Here is a 14,452-nt window from a genome sequence, read left to right as displayed (position 1 = left end):
ATCTTCTGTGTAGAGAGAACAGATTATGTAATTTTGGTGCAAGAGCTGGACTGTGCCTCCCCACAGACAAGGCTCTTCTGTGCAATTTCCCATCTTGACATAAACATTTCAATCTTTAAATAGACATGCAGCATCAGGACAAAAGTTCTTTCATTCTTTTACAGTTCTAGACACTTTGCTGTTAGCTAAGGACTGGAATTTTTGTTTTATTTGCTGCTCGTGGAGGCTCTGCCATGAATGGAGGAACTGAAACACCCTCAGAGTTTCAGGCATGCAGCAAAATGTTAGGCTCATGTATAATTGGTTAATACTATCTTTCCAATCCTTACAGCTTTAATTCTTTCTAAATAAGATCAGTAGATCTGCAGAAACTGATGAACACCAAGTCAGGCAGTTTTCTGTGTGCCACTTTAAAGCAGGCAAATGGATTTGTCAAGCCTTGTGTGACAGCTTGAATTGTTGTAAGTTCTGTTGAGGGTGTACTTTCCCTTTGCTTTCACCCAGATGATGATTTGTACTCTGCAACATGGATTAAGGGAATCACCATCAGTATTATGGATTTCTTCTTGAGACTGCAAGAGCTTAAGAGCTGTTGGAATCATCTGTCCTGAATGCATTTCATTTTTTTTTTTTTTTCCCAGGTCTTGCAGTGGTATTTGTTTTCCAACTTGAATATTGTCTCCTTCGGAGTTGAAATCAGTCAATGTGTCTTTAAAGCCTTATTCTCATGAGTTCAGCTTTGCAAAACTCTCCCTGCATGAGCAGAAAACCATGCACATGGGAGTTTCCAGGACAGAACAGAGGGGGTGCCTCTTGATAACACTTTCTAGTTCTGTTGTATTGGGTTGACTTGAATTTAGCTTCCTGGTGTGTCAGGACAGAAGATTGTTGGAGACTCAATAGATTAGTCTGGACACTTTTCACCATATAATGTTGAAGTGTTGATACATGTTTTCTTTACTCAGAGTCTTTTGCAAAGACTTATAGGTCCTCTCTAGATTTTTACAAGAGATATTTCATAGCCCCAAGAGTAGATCCTTGGAGTCATCTATCTCAGGCTTGGCTCTCAGAAGAGTAATTCCACTGGATTGAAGAGGCAAGTGTTTGAAATTCAGGAGACTATAAAATTGATTCTTCCATAAAGAAGTAATTTGTGGTAAATGGTGTAGTCCTCTGGACAGCCATTCACTCATTTTATATGACTGGGACCCTTGAAACATGATCAGAAAGATTAGAGAAGGACATCTCTGATCTGTTATTTATCAAGCCGAAAAAACTTTTTGACGATACAGCATCTGGAAGCAGACCCAGCCAAATACAGCATCTTACCCAAGGCTTTTGGGACCAGGGGGAATGCAATTTTAAGAAATGTTTGCATAGTGTTGTGGAGTTTGCTAGAAGATTCTGAAATACTTAACCAGCTTTTTTATATTTAGTTGTGTATTCTCTGTTGGGGAAGCAGCAATGCACTGTGTTACTCCAGAAAGCATGTGGGAGATCAGGCAGGAGGCAGGGATCTGAATTCTGGCAAGTAAAATTGTGTGGCATGAGCCTCCTCTAAGAAAGTATCCTCCCAAGAAGATGCTAGTCACCTCTCAGGTGACAGCTGGCATTTTCGTGCTGTGTCCTTGCTCTGGCAGTCTCTGTAGACTGAGGAGGAAATCAGAACACTCAGTGGCCAAAGTGCTGTCTTCAAACAAAAGCAGTTACACAGTTAGCATTTAAATGAAGCAGAGCATTACAGTGAAAGACAAGCTGTCAATATATATCTGATTGGCTTCTATCATAATGCTATTTCTGGTATTGGCCTTATTACTGTCCTTCCCCTGTGCTTCTAACAGCTAAAATATTTCTTCTTGAATATTTCATCTTGTTTAATATGACTGTGTGTCCAGTCCTTAAACATATTTGTCCTTGGTCTCATCCTGCCAAGGCATCCTGAGAGACAGGAAGAGCTGTATGTGGGTGGGAGAAAGGTGCCATGAGGTGCTGCTGTTTTGGTTGTCTGCCTGTCACTGCTGCTGGCACTGCAAGGCTCCTGGGGGAACAGCAGCCAGGTACCATTCTGTCTTGGTTTGAAAAGACAGGAGACTGTGAAGGAAGGCAAAAGCCTCCTGTGAAATGGAAAAGGTAAACCCCCTCCCTCCAAATTACCACAATTTCAAAATTAAAAGGCCCTCAGGCAAAGATATGGGAATGGGAATAACAGTTCTTTACTAGGAGAAAAACTAAATAAAAATAATTTAAAAAATGTAATTAGTACAAACAAAACTAGTGACAGAGTCAGAACCCTGACACCCTGAGGAGTCAGGGTGTTGGTAATAGTGCAGTTAAATGGTGGTTGCTCCTCCTGGAGTGGCAGATGAAATGCTGCTGGAGCAGTGATTCTGTAGAAGGGTGGAGTTTTCTCTGAAGGTCTGGGGATGGAGTAGGTGGGCCTGGTCTTCCTCTGGGGATCCAGCAGAGAAGAGATCTGCTCCTCTGGGAATCCAGCAAAGGGCTGCCCTGCTGTCCCAAAAATGCTGATTTTATGCAGGTGGGGGTGCTTGGCTCCTCCCTCTGGGTGGAGCATCTCACCATGGGATGATGGAACTTTCCCAGTCATGCAGGGAGTCATTCCATGGCCCATTAACAGAAGAGATCTCCCCGGAGGGAGACATTGTTCTTGGGAGAGATAAGAAAACTGCCCAACCTCCAACAGATGGCAAATAGAATACATGCTGATCTTACAAGCCAGGACACATTCATAAGAAGTTTTGAGGTATGGTGATTTTTGGAGGAGCTTTGAATGAGTTAGAGATGGGACTTTTGAGTTGGTTTTGATGATGTGGTTTATTTTTTTTTTTTTTTTTTTACAGAGGTAGGAAGGTTGGGTTTGGTTTACATTCGATATTGCGTAGTTTAGAAAGTTGTAAGACTCTTAGGTGTAAGACTTTTTAAGGAGTTATTGGTTAATAAAACACTGCCAACAAGGATATTTATGTTTTTGACCTAATCTTTAAATATTTCATTTTATTGACTCATGCTAGAGTGTAAGTTTTCTTAGCTAATTATGTTATGACACACAAACCTACAGTACTGCATTTTAATTTCTCTGTTTATTTTGTAGCTTTTAAAAAATATCTTAAACTCTAAAACTCTAAACTTTCTTTTGTTTAGCTTGACGTGTTTTTGCTTTAAACTATAAATCTACATTTTGGGGTTTAGTTTGGAAGTTTTGTTTTAAGTTTGGAAGCTTTTCTAAAGTCTCAGATTAAATTGTGTGTTTAATTTTAAGCTTTGGCTTAACAGGCCTAAAGTTCTGAGAGTTCCTTGCATTTCAACTTTGGTGTGTTTTCTCTTGCAGGCAGATTTACTGCAATCTTTTAAAAAGTGATGAGTGTTCTCAATAAACCTTGATAAAGCTCGTTGCTACATCAGCATTTGTTCTTGTAAGATATGAGTACTTAGATATTCCAAATGACCTTTCCAGACATGTTCTTTTGAGGAGATACAGCTCATATACTCTTCATAATAAGCTGTTGTTCTTATTATTTCATTAGAATATAAATGGACAATGCACTTTGTAAGGTAATAAAATATATTCTCTGCCCCCAGGAGCTTGCTTATAAGCAGAAATAGTAAAAAATGGAAATGAAAGGATAGGATTTATGTAAATCAAACTAGGCAGCAGCTCAGGTCTTCTTTTGTTGTTATGTATGCTCAGTGACTTCATGATAGGTGCCTGTGGTGAAAACATCTTAACTATCACAGTGTTTTAAATATTAAACATTTTTAGAGAAAACTTGGAATAAACTGAAATACCATCAATTTCATTAACATATCCAAAAGTAGAAATCAAGAAGAAAATTCAATTTGAACATGTCTGAGTCAGAAGAAATAATATAATATGCCTTTTTAATATTTGTAAAGTACAATATAATGGGTAAACAGGATTCTCCTACAGAGTTACTGGTTTCCTTATGTCACATTCAGATCACTGCAAGCAGTGAAGCCATAAAACAGTTTACAGTGATGTACAACTACTTGGAACATGGAGACCTTAGAAACATGTTTAAAACCTGTAATTTATCACATTTTAGTTTGTCTTAACTAAACAAAATCTATTGCAATAATATGCAACTTTAAAAGTTGAATTGCTATGGGATATTGAGTTTTCCTGAACACCTTTAGAAAGAGTTGCACCTAAAACTGACTTAGCCATTGTAAAGAACAGTTAAACTTTTATCACTGTCACATTTATAAGTCTCAGCCTCCCATTAATGCAGGTGATGGGGAGCTGGCTGCAGCCATGACATTATGTTTGCCTACTATCCTCCCCTGCCAGAGGGAGGCAAGGGGATACCCTAAAGAAATGAAAATTGATGACTCCTCCAGTAAGTAAAGCCTGGCTTGGCTCTTGTTTCCTAAAATTAGGAAGGAATTAAATAGGAAAATTGGTTAATTGTCACCTTCCCTAATGAGTAGCCTTGTAGTAGCCTTGTGTTTTGAGTTGAAGAAATTTGAAGACATGCTGATGCAATAATAAGGATAAAGCATTTCTCTTTATTATGGTCAGTTACTGCTAATCTCCTTTTAGAGTTTTAACAGGGATTTATAGGGATTCATTTGTGGTTTAGATTTGGAGATAATTAAGTACCTTTCTGCTGCAGAGAGGAAATGGAGAGAAAATTGGCTCAAAGCTAGAAAAAGATTCCTGTACTGTCGCATGTATTAAACTTCCTTTTCTTTGGTTGTCACCCCAATAGGAATGATTAGTGGGTTGTAAAGAAAGAAAATGTATTGCATTACATCTATTAAAGCATGTTTTATATGTAACAGTAATTAAAATATAATTGAAATCATGAGTTCTTCTAATTATTGGCTTTACATAATGCATAGTTAAAGAGAGAGCATCTATAAATGTGTCTTTTTTTACGCATCCAGAAATGGTTTGCTGGCAGCATTTTAATTAAAGATGGATTAGCTAAAATGCAGTTTAATCATTCTGTCATCAAAGGATTTAGACCTTGTTAATTAGCTGTTGATAAATAGGTTTAAACTACAAAAAATTTAATTTAAAATATGCCAGTTGTGATCTAGAATTATTAGAGCTGGAAATGCAGCAATGACTCTCAGAAAAATCTGTGCCATCTCTTTCCTTAATATTAAATTAAATATAAAATGTAGGCCAGTGCAGAACTTTGTTCTGCCTTGTTAGTAATGGATGTGGCTCCGGGTGGTCTTTGGAATTGGTGAAGAATTAAACCAGAGACCTTCTAATGATCATTGCCTTGCAGTGCGGCAGTGGGATCCGTTTTCCACTTACGCATTTAGTAAAGATTGAAAACTATTTGAAAATCCTTCTGCTCTGGAAAATGGATGAAAAGAAATCCCATTCAAGGGTTTCTAGCTCCTCCTCGCTGTAGAGGAGCAGAGCAGGAGGAGCTCTCTGCGTTCCTACAGCCAGCCTGGCAGAGGCAGGAGCAGCAAGGAGCACATGGAATGTTGCCAGGACATGTTCCCACCTTCCAGCTGTGTGCTCCTGGTGCCAGTGCTGAAGCTCCCAGGTGCAGAGCAGCGAGTGCCCCTTGTCCCTGTCCCTGCCGTGGCTCTGCGGGCAGCAGGATGGTCACTCACAGCAGCTGGCCTCATCACCTGGGCTGCTCTGATCACAGCTGCACCTCCAGCCACGGCTCTCGCTGTACAGACCAAGAGCACAAGTATCTCTGGTACTAGGCAGGAAAAACTAGGCAGCTTTTCTGCCCATCACCTGGTGGGGTACTTGGCCTGGCTGAGGGTGATCCTTAGTTGTGTTCCCTGTGACACACCTCCTGCCTCTGAGCCTCTGCCTACCAAAAACCAGGTGAGGTAGACCTTGACTTACAAGTCTGTCAGAGTTTACATTAAACCTTGTTATTATGAATATCTTAATCAGCTCAATTACTATGAAATTACTATGAAATATGAATACTAACTGTATTTCGGCACGATTGATAGTTAAAGATTTCAGTAGTGTAATAGTCATAATATTTGAATTTACAATCAAGTTGGTTTTAGACAGATGAATCAAACACTTCTGACAAATGATAGGTGAATTTTCTGAGTAGAGTTAAAAGAATTTCAGGAAGACAGTAATTTGACAATCATACCTGAAGACATTTTTAAAGGCTTCTTAAGTGTTAATTTAAAGATTGACTTACTGGAAACTGGTATTTACAGAGCATTCTTGGTAACTGTCCTATCTCTGGGGTACCCATTCCGTTGTCTTGCCAATCTTCTGGAAAAGCAGCAGCTGAGTAGGAGGTTACAGGCTTACATAACCATTGTTTGCATTTGAACATTGGTAATGAAATGGCTTAGCTGAACAACTGTGAAAAAGCCTAACTTGATGAATTTTAAGAGTCAAAGAGATGTGGCACCAGTGTAGAATCAGATGAAGGACAAATCAAGTGAGGGGGTCCATATGCACTTCTTTGAAATCACATCTTTGGAAGCTCTTGCCCTTTCCTCATACTGGAAAAAGAAAAAATTGGACTGAACTCTAACAGTCCCTGTTAGAAAAAACTTAGGTCAACCTGTCTGGAAGGGAGAAGAGAGAAGGGGAGATAGTTCCACAGGAAATCTTAAACTGCTGCAGTATCAGAAGTCATGTTCTCTGACTCAAAAATCATTCAAAATTTCTAGATTTGCAAATTGATGGGGGAAGATTTTCTTCATGTGGGATAGATAAAAGGAAGAGCTATGAAATTAAAGGAAATGTCTCTGTGTGAGAGGAAAATGCAGTTCCTGGTTCTCTAAATTCTCCAACCCATTTAGCTTAGACAAAAAGATGAATTATCAGCTCATGTTATATAAGCTCTTCAGTTATTCTTTACATAAGACAGGTAATTTATAATTCCCAATTATGCAATTAAAATGCTAATTACCCCTCACCTAAACTCTCGGTTCTTGAACTGATATTATCAATTACCTTCAATCATTGCAAATCATAAATGACATATGTGACAGTGCTGAGTTCTGTATTATTTATGGACTTTCTGTTTTGTGTGTCTCTGGTTTCCAGGTAGTATTAATGGCTTTAGGTTGATGGACTTTGCTTCTTGAAGAAATGGTATTCCTTCTCACCTGTGTTGCTTTGTGTCTTACAATATATCTGCATTTTAGGGTAATCTTATCCTCTGTTCCTGCCCTGAGCTCTGCCTTGTGATCCATTTTAGTACAGAGAACTAACACACTTAGAAATCCCAATATGAATTATTTATTACAGAGGTGAGTCCACTTACTCCTGTGCTGCTTCTTCACAGCTCTCCCTTACTTAAATGTTCTTACTGTATTTACATTAATGTACTGCCAGTTTCCTGTGTCATACCTGCTGCCAAAGTTACACTTCTTCTGTCCTCGCTGAACTCAAATAACATTGGTCACTTTTAAGGTTCTATTATTACATAGCATTTGCTGCACACAAAGAAAAATAACTTATTTGAAGAAAACACAGCAAAAATGAGAACAGAATATAGATATTAGAATTCAGAAGGATCAACATTTTTTTAAAAATCACATATTATTTCTGTTTGTGCATGATACAAATTAGGGCAATTGTAAATAGAGATGCTTCAAAGTACAGCTCCTGTCAGTATCTCTGGTTGGTAGTAGCAGCTCTCCTCTGTGAGCATGCAAAATAACTCAGCCAGGGATTTTAATCTAAAACTTTCATTAGGAGTAGTGTAACCAGTTTGTTTAAGAAGTCAATGCATGGAAGTAGTTATATTTCCTGTTGTTCATGGATCTGCAAGTTCTGTTCTAAACAATTTCCAGGCATAAATCATTAACTATATTGTCTCCAAGGTGAAGAATAACTTTGCACATCTGCTCAATGTGCTATTTTTCTTGTTTGGCTGCAAGTTTAGTAATCCATTCTTTGTTCATTAATAGTAAGTTGGATTATTCCTCCTATATTTCCCCACTCTATTTTACTCTTTTGCAATGAAGTACTGACTTTTTTTGTTGTTGTTCTTGTATTAAAACAACCTCAGAGATGTTTTGCAGTACTGCAGTGTACTGTTGTGAACAAAATGAAAATAGGATTAAATAGGCTAAGCCTTTAAGCATCTAGTTGCCCATGGAAAATAAATTACATTAGCAGAGTAAGTAGGTTAACAAAGAAAAATGCTCTATTTTTAAGAACCTCACTATGTCTAGTGTGGGATTAAAGGAAGCACTGCTCACTTTGTTCCTGTATTCACTGTTGGGCTGTTGCTGACACCTTGTCTTCTTTCCTCTGAGCATGGTTATTTCAGTCTAGTTTGATGTTAAGTATAAGTGCTTTAGTAATCATTTTCAAATTATATTTACTGTGTAAATAATTCTATTATTTAATTACAATTAATATAATAATTAAATTATACAGTATTTACTGTATAATTTCCAACTTTGTAGAGTTTGGGCTTTATAGTTTTCTTATGTGGAGATTTTTATGTGTCTAAATTATCAAAATAATGGCTTTTAGTCCTGGGATAACTGAAGAGATCACCTTTGGAATACTTGTCCTTTTGTAAACACTTTAGAAAGGCTTTGAATTTTAGCCTGTATCATGGCTATGCTTCATATTTACACCATACAAAAGCATAAAGGCACATTCTAGTTGTAATTCAAAAGTAATTCAGTGCACAGGTAACTAATAGATACTCATCTACATCTTCCAATTGTAGTCATAAATATAGAAGAAGGAACTACAGAAAATCCTCCAAATTCCGTCCAGAACTCCCTTAAGTTACTGTGGTTTCCAGTTTATAGTTCAAACTCACTTGCATTTCAAGGCAACTCTCAGGGGTTATGTTCAAAAATTACTATTTTTGAAGCGTACAAAGGTTTCTTTTTATTAGGAGGCAACTTTCTCAAATACCTGTTTTCAATATAAACACCCTAATGAGATACTAACCTACAGATGTCCTTGACTCTTCTGTACTTTTATGCTTCACAGGGCAAACTGACAGCAGATCTCTCTGATACACAGCCTAAAAACTGGGTTCTTGAGCTGCCAGTATCCACAAGGGTTCTAGAGGCAGTACCTGGGAATCGTGAACAGGATTATTCAGTGGTTTTCTCTCTCTCCTTCTCGTCAGAAGCCTTGGGATGAGTAATTGTTCCTCCAGCCTCAAGTGATGTGCATGTGTCATTCTGCAGCGTTTGGCTGCAGTTACTGAGGGTGTGGGACATCAGGAGGTCACTGAGGAGTCTCTTGGGCAGTGTTACAGAAACTTGGCGAGGTTCTAGATTTTTTTTGTCAGACATTGCTAAGATATTTTTGTCACTTTTAGTTCCTTCTGTGTCTCTCTTTTTGTCATGTTTATTAAACTTCTGTAATTGCATATCTTACTGGTTTTGTAAAATACAGGTCAAAATGCTCAACTGGATTTTTATTTAAAATTTGAAACTATTTGATCTAGAAATGTCTTGGTTTCAGGAGTGAATAGCTGAGAAATGCAAATGTTGCTTTATAAAAAAGCAACATTTGAGTTATATTTCTTATAGCTCAAGAAGAGCTAATGATAAGAATTAAAATTATGTACTTCTTTTGGAAGTAAAAATAATGTTGCTGGGTGTGCATGGATGTGTTGTTGTATTCTAGTATGAGGAAGAACTGAAAATAAGCAAAATGTGAGAGCAATCAATACAGATAGTTCTATTCCTTCTGCTTTCCGTGTCCTTATTCTTTCAATTCACTTAAATTAGGAAAACTGTTAACATTAAACTATCTCATTTAATGCAGTTTCCATTCATAGCACAGTGTGATTGTAACTGTCAGTGTGCTTTAGATAGCAGTAGAAGCTGGACCAGAGATGACCATAAAGCACAAACATCATTGTCAGAGTGATTTTGATAATTTGTCAGAAAGACTGTTTTTAGAAGGTTTCACTTTAATGGCTTTTTAGGCTATTTTGAAGTTGAGGCTCTTTAAGCTTTCTGGAGATTTTTTGGATGTATGCAGTACTCCATAGGATCTGAAACATAGCAAGTATATACTTGTTCTGTTATTTCTACTGGTGAATAACCCATTCTTTCTGAAGGGGAGTTTTCTTCTCTCGAGTCAGCCCAACCAGTGAGACAGTTGAGTCTCAGCAGAGCAATGGGGTTAATATTATCTTGTGCCTCAGCAAATCTGCAAGGAGGGAAACTGCACCATGTCAGATTTACTCGAGTTGATGGTGACTCATACTTGGGGTGTTTTAAATTGATGGAAAAAAAATTGTGTTTTTTTTAAAACTGCCTTAACTCTCTGCATATTGTCAGTCAAAAAAAGTGATGGTTTTAGCAAAACAACAAACCCAGGATGTTCCTCTACGCAGCAACAGCAACAAAACCAGTTGTGTCCAAAGCAATGCACAGCCCATGCCAGCTCTAGCAAAGGTGTCTGCATTTGACAGGTGACATGTGACAATGCTCCAGTGGTTGGTCTGTGTACACCACTGAGGCCATCCTTCCATGGTAAGCGATACACACACCCTCTGGAGAAATGCTGCACAAAAAAACATGGTATGAAGCTTTGAAAACAGTGCAAGAAGGAGTAGAGAAAGCTGCTTCATTTCTGTACCTGTGTTGGTTGCATTAGAAGCTCAGGGTAAAGCATCCAGCACCAACATAAAACTGACTGAACACACATATCCTCCAATCAGAAAGACCAGGAGAAGCTCAGGATGCAATATTTGCAATGTATGCAGAGTGCCAGATTAAATTATATTCCATCCAACTATTTCAGACTCTGTACTTTCATGTTGCTCTTTTGGGTAAAGATTTTTGCAGAGTGTAGACAGTGAAATCTTGGTGTGATGAAGTCAAGTGGCAGAATCTGCATTAACTTCAGTGGAACTGGGACTTCACCTTCAAAGTCTTAAAAGGAAGTCCATGATGTTTGGTGAAAACAGAAACAAAGTTCAGGCAACAGCTAGATTACACAACACGTGTGTTAATTTATTTATTGCTTTTTACTGCTAGTAAGGGAGTACTGCAAGAGGTGACTGCCATTACTGGCTGCATAGTTTCATATTAATTGCAACTATGAATATGTGATCAGTTGTCATATGGAAAAATAAACCTTGCTATCCTGCATCACTGATGATGGAAGGATGTTTAGGGCGTTCCTTATTTTGTTTTTACATTTCATTTTTAAGCTCTTTATAATGTTACTGGAAGTTGCTGTCTAGAGGACATAGTTTATTCAATCATTTAAGGTGAAGGGTCTATACAATAAGCTAAAAGTTGCTTCCTAAAATGTAACTATACATATATAACAGTATAATTACTGTGCAAAATTTTTATGGAGAGTGTCATGTCTTAGAGAGTAAAGCTTGCCTGCAAGCAAATGTTTCCATGTGAAATGTCTATTTCTGTGAAAGAATGTCTGTGTCAGAAAAAAATGACAGTTTACGTGATAAATTTTATCAGCTCAGTTTACTGATATCTCTGCTAGATTCTCACCATGTCAGAGTTTCTCCTTAGCTTCTCTGCATTTGACCTATTAATTGCCATTATTCATTTATGGGCCAAAACAAACATAGTGTTTTCTGCCTTGTAAACCACCACGGTATTTTGAACAGAAAAGAGATCTTGTAAACAGGGTGTTCCTCTACTGAGTCTCTAAATGGAGGCTTTTCTTTTTTAATATATGATTAATTTGTATGTTTTCTTTTGTTTCTGTTTAAATACTGTAATTTTGTGTAATTTTAAAATCCAGTTTAGATTTACAAGCATGTAATATACTTAATATTTTTTGGATTTGAATTGTTTTCTGTGACTTGCTGCTGAAGAAGGACAAAATCACAACATCTCTATTCTCTGAATAGCACCATTATCTATGTTAATGAAATTATTTCAGTATTACAAGAAATGAAGTTTTGGAATTCATTCAGTATTACAGGGAATTGGATTGTAACTAGAGCATATTTCAAAAAGAATAAAAGGATCCATGATATGTGCTTAGCTCGTAAAGCACCTAATCCTATATTAATTGTGCTTTGGGCAAATCTGTCCTCATCTGAAGGGGACTTTGACAGTGAAGATGAAAATATTGTAAAGCTTTTTAAGGGCAAACAGCTCCTCCCACAGGATGGCAGTGAAAGAGGAGTTCCACGGGCTGTTCTCCCTTCCCTTCCCTGTCCCAAGCACACACAAAAGCAAACAATGCTGCGTTGTACTGTCCCTTATGAACTGCAAGAGACTTGGCCTCATGTTACCACATGTTCTTCTTGCTCTTGGGATTGAGTTTGTGCTTTTTCCCCATGTTTGGACAGGAAAAGATCATAGAATATGATCACAATCTGAATATGAGTAAGTTTTGTGTTTTCTCCGTGTCTGTTGTGCTACAGACAGGAAAACATGAGAATGTCCATTCCAGCCCGGACTGTGATACAGAAAGGACCTGGTTTATAGGAGGGAGAGCTCTGCTGCCTTGTCTGGAGAGGAGGGTGAACAGCACAGTCAGATGCAAATCAGGGTTAGGGGATATTTAGTTCAGCTTCCAGCAGAAGGTTTCTGTGAGGTGGTAAAAAGGAGAGGATTTCTGCTGAAATTATTTTCAAGAGCTTTTGCCAGTCTGGCCAGCTCCTTCCTCTGTGAAAGGCTGGTTGGACTTCACTTTTCCTGAATCTACATGGCATAGACTGAGGGCAGCAGGATTGAAAAGAAGGATCATGGATGTGATTGTGTGCCTGAAATGCAGCAATGCAGTGATTTTCTCAATTCCACTTTGTCTCCAAAGTGGAGTTTGGCCAGCTTTACCAGCTTCAGCATATTAACTGTTACCATCCTGTTTGTTCTGTAGTCAGATGAACTCTCTTGCCAACAGTAATTTCCCTTTTGGTGTCGAGCTGTAAGGAAAGCAATTGCCATTTGAGGTCACTGAGCTGCACTTGAACTCCTCTTCTCTGCTGCAGAGTTGTTTAATGGCTTTGTGGAAATCACCTGCAGCTCTGCAGGGCTGCTGAGATGTGCAGGTGAGGCAATTGGAGTGTTCAGCTGAGCAGAAATAGGCAGAGAGCCTCGTTGGGCAGCTGGGGATTTACACCAACACAGCTGTACTCAAGCAGAACCTGTTTTTCTTCCTGTCTTGGGGTGATTTTGCATAAATCAATAATTACCACCTTTGTTTCTTTGCAGCCTGTTCCAGCACTACTGCTACACTCGAGGTGGCATGCGCCACACCTCCTACACTTGCATCTGTGGCAGGTAAGAGGATGATTTACACTGAACTGTGTAAGCTTTATAGTCAGTTTCCCCTGGATATTTGTAAAATCAGTCCTTTTAGGCATGTCATGTTTGCAAATGCCACCAGAGTGAGTTCTGACCTGTTTGCACTGGAAAAGACAAAGAGAGGTAGGTGGCTACCTCTGTCTCCTGAAGACATAACTTGGTAATAGACTGCTGCACTCCAGAGGTTCCCCAGTGACTGCTCAGCTGCTGCCACCAAGATCGTGTTTATGCTCACCCCTGTGCTGCAGTTGGCTTTTTTTGTTAAATAGCACCATGGAGAAGGGCTTTACAGCTACTCTCTATTTATTGCTCAAAAATACTCTTTGAAATACACCTTAAGTATTTCTTATCATTCTCAAAATTCTTTGTCTCAAAGATTAGGGTGCAATTAAAGTAATCTCTTTGGAATTCGGAATTTTTTGCCCTCTCTGCTTCTTGCTGAACAGCTAGTGTTGAAGGTTACTGTATTTGGGAAAGTAGTATAAAAGTTCTCCCTGCAGTTGTAGAAATGCACAAGAGAACAGTGTGGGATACATCCTGAAGAACAGCTGTGTGCTTCATGCAGAGATTAATCTTACTTAGTGGAATTAATCTAATCAGAGATGTACAGCAGTGAAATGAGCCATATATGTTGGTATATGTGTTCCACTTGTTCTGCTGCTACTCAGAAACTTTTGCCCTACACTGAAGTTACACACACTTACAAAAGATAATTTTTATGTTAATGACAATAATTCTATATTGCTTTGAAGGTAATAAGAACAATTAGCACCTTCACTTCTTTCTGCAGTTTACTCAATTGCTTATTTGTAAATGCAATTTTCCAATTTATATGCAAAATTGCAGCAGGATCATGAGCAGTTTTATGGCAAATTGTGTATCTGAATTGTCTGAAAAGTTTCCTGGTTTAAGTACCATTGTATAACTTGAGCATTAACATCCCAGTGAAATGAGACTCCATCTCTAAGCTTTTGTCACAGATGGTGATGGTATGATTTTTCACAGCCACGAAGACTTCACATCCGCTTACAGTGGATCAGGACCTGTGCTGCAGGATCTGGTTTGGGTGCTGGTGGCCAAATCACCTTGTTAAATCTACAGAAATGCCTAGTCAGTGTTTGTGTAGTGGGTTCTTGTGACCCGTGGGAACAGGCTGAACTCCCCACAGGACTGAAAACCCAGGACCTGCATTTCATGTTGTGGGAACCCCGGAGGAGAAAACTCC

At 38.5% G+C, this 14,452-nt stretch overlaps 1 protein-coding gene across 5 annotated transcripts in view; it reads left to right on the top strand.

The window, feature by feature from the left end:
- The window catches only part of PEPD (peptidase D), a 200,164-nt gene that overhangs the window by 126,337 nt on the left and 59,375 nt on the right, over positions 1 to 14,452 (top strand). For all 5 annotated transcript variants that reach the window (XM_072934536.1, XM_072934535.1, XM_072934537.1 and 2 more), the window contains one exon: positions 13,135 to 13,203. In XM_072934536.1, the coding sequence (XP_072790637.1) occupies positions 13,135 to 13,203 (69 nt within the window). The remainder of the gene's footprint in view (positions 1 to 13,134; positions 13,204 to 14,452) is intronic.

This window comes from Taeniopygia guttata, chromosome 11, assembly GCF_048771995.1.
Source record: "Taeniopygia guttata chromosome 11, bTaeGut7.mat, whole genome shotgun sequence".
In the NCBI taxonomy this organism is placed as follows: domain Eukaryota; kingdom Metazoa; phylum Chordata; class Aves; order Passeriformes; family Estrildidae; genus Taeniopygia; species Taeniopygia guttata.
The sequence above is the reverse complement of the archived record's forward strand: the minus strand, read 5'-3'. Positions and strand labels throughout refer to the sequence as shown.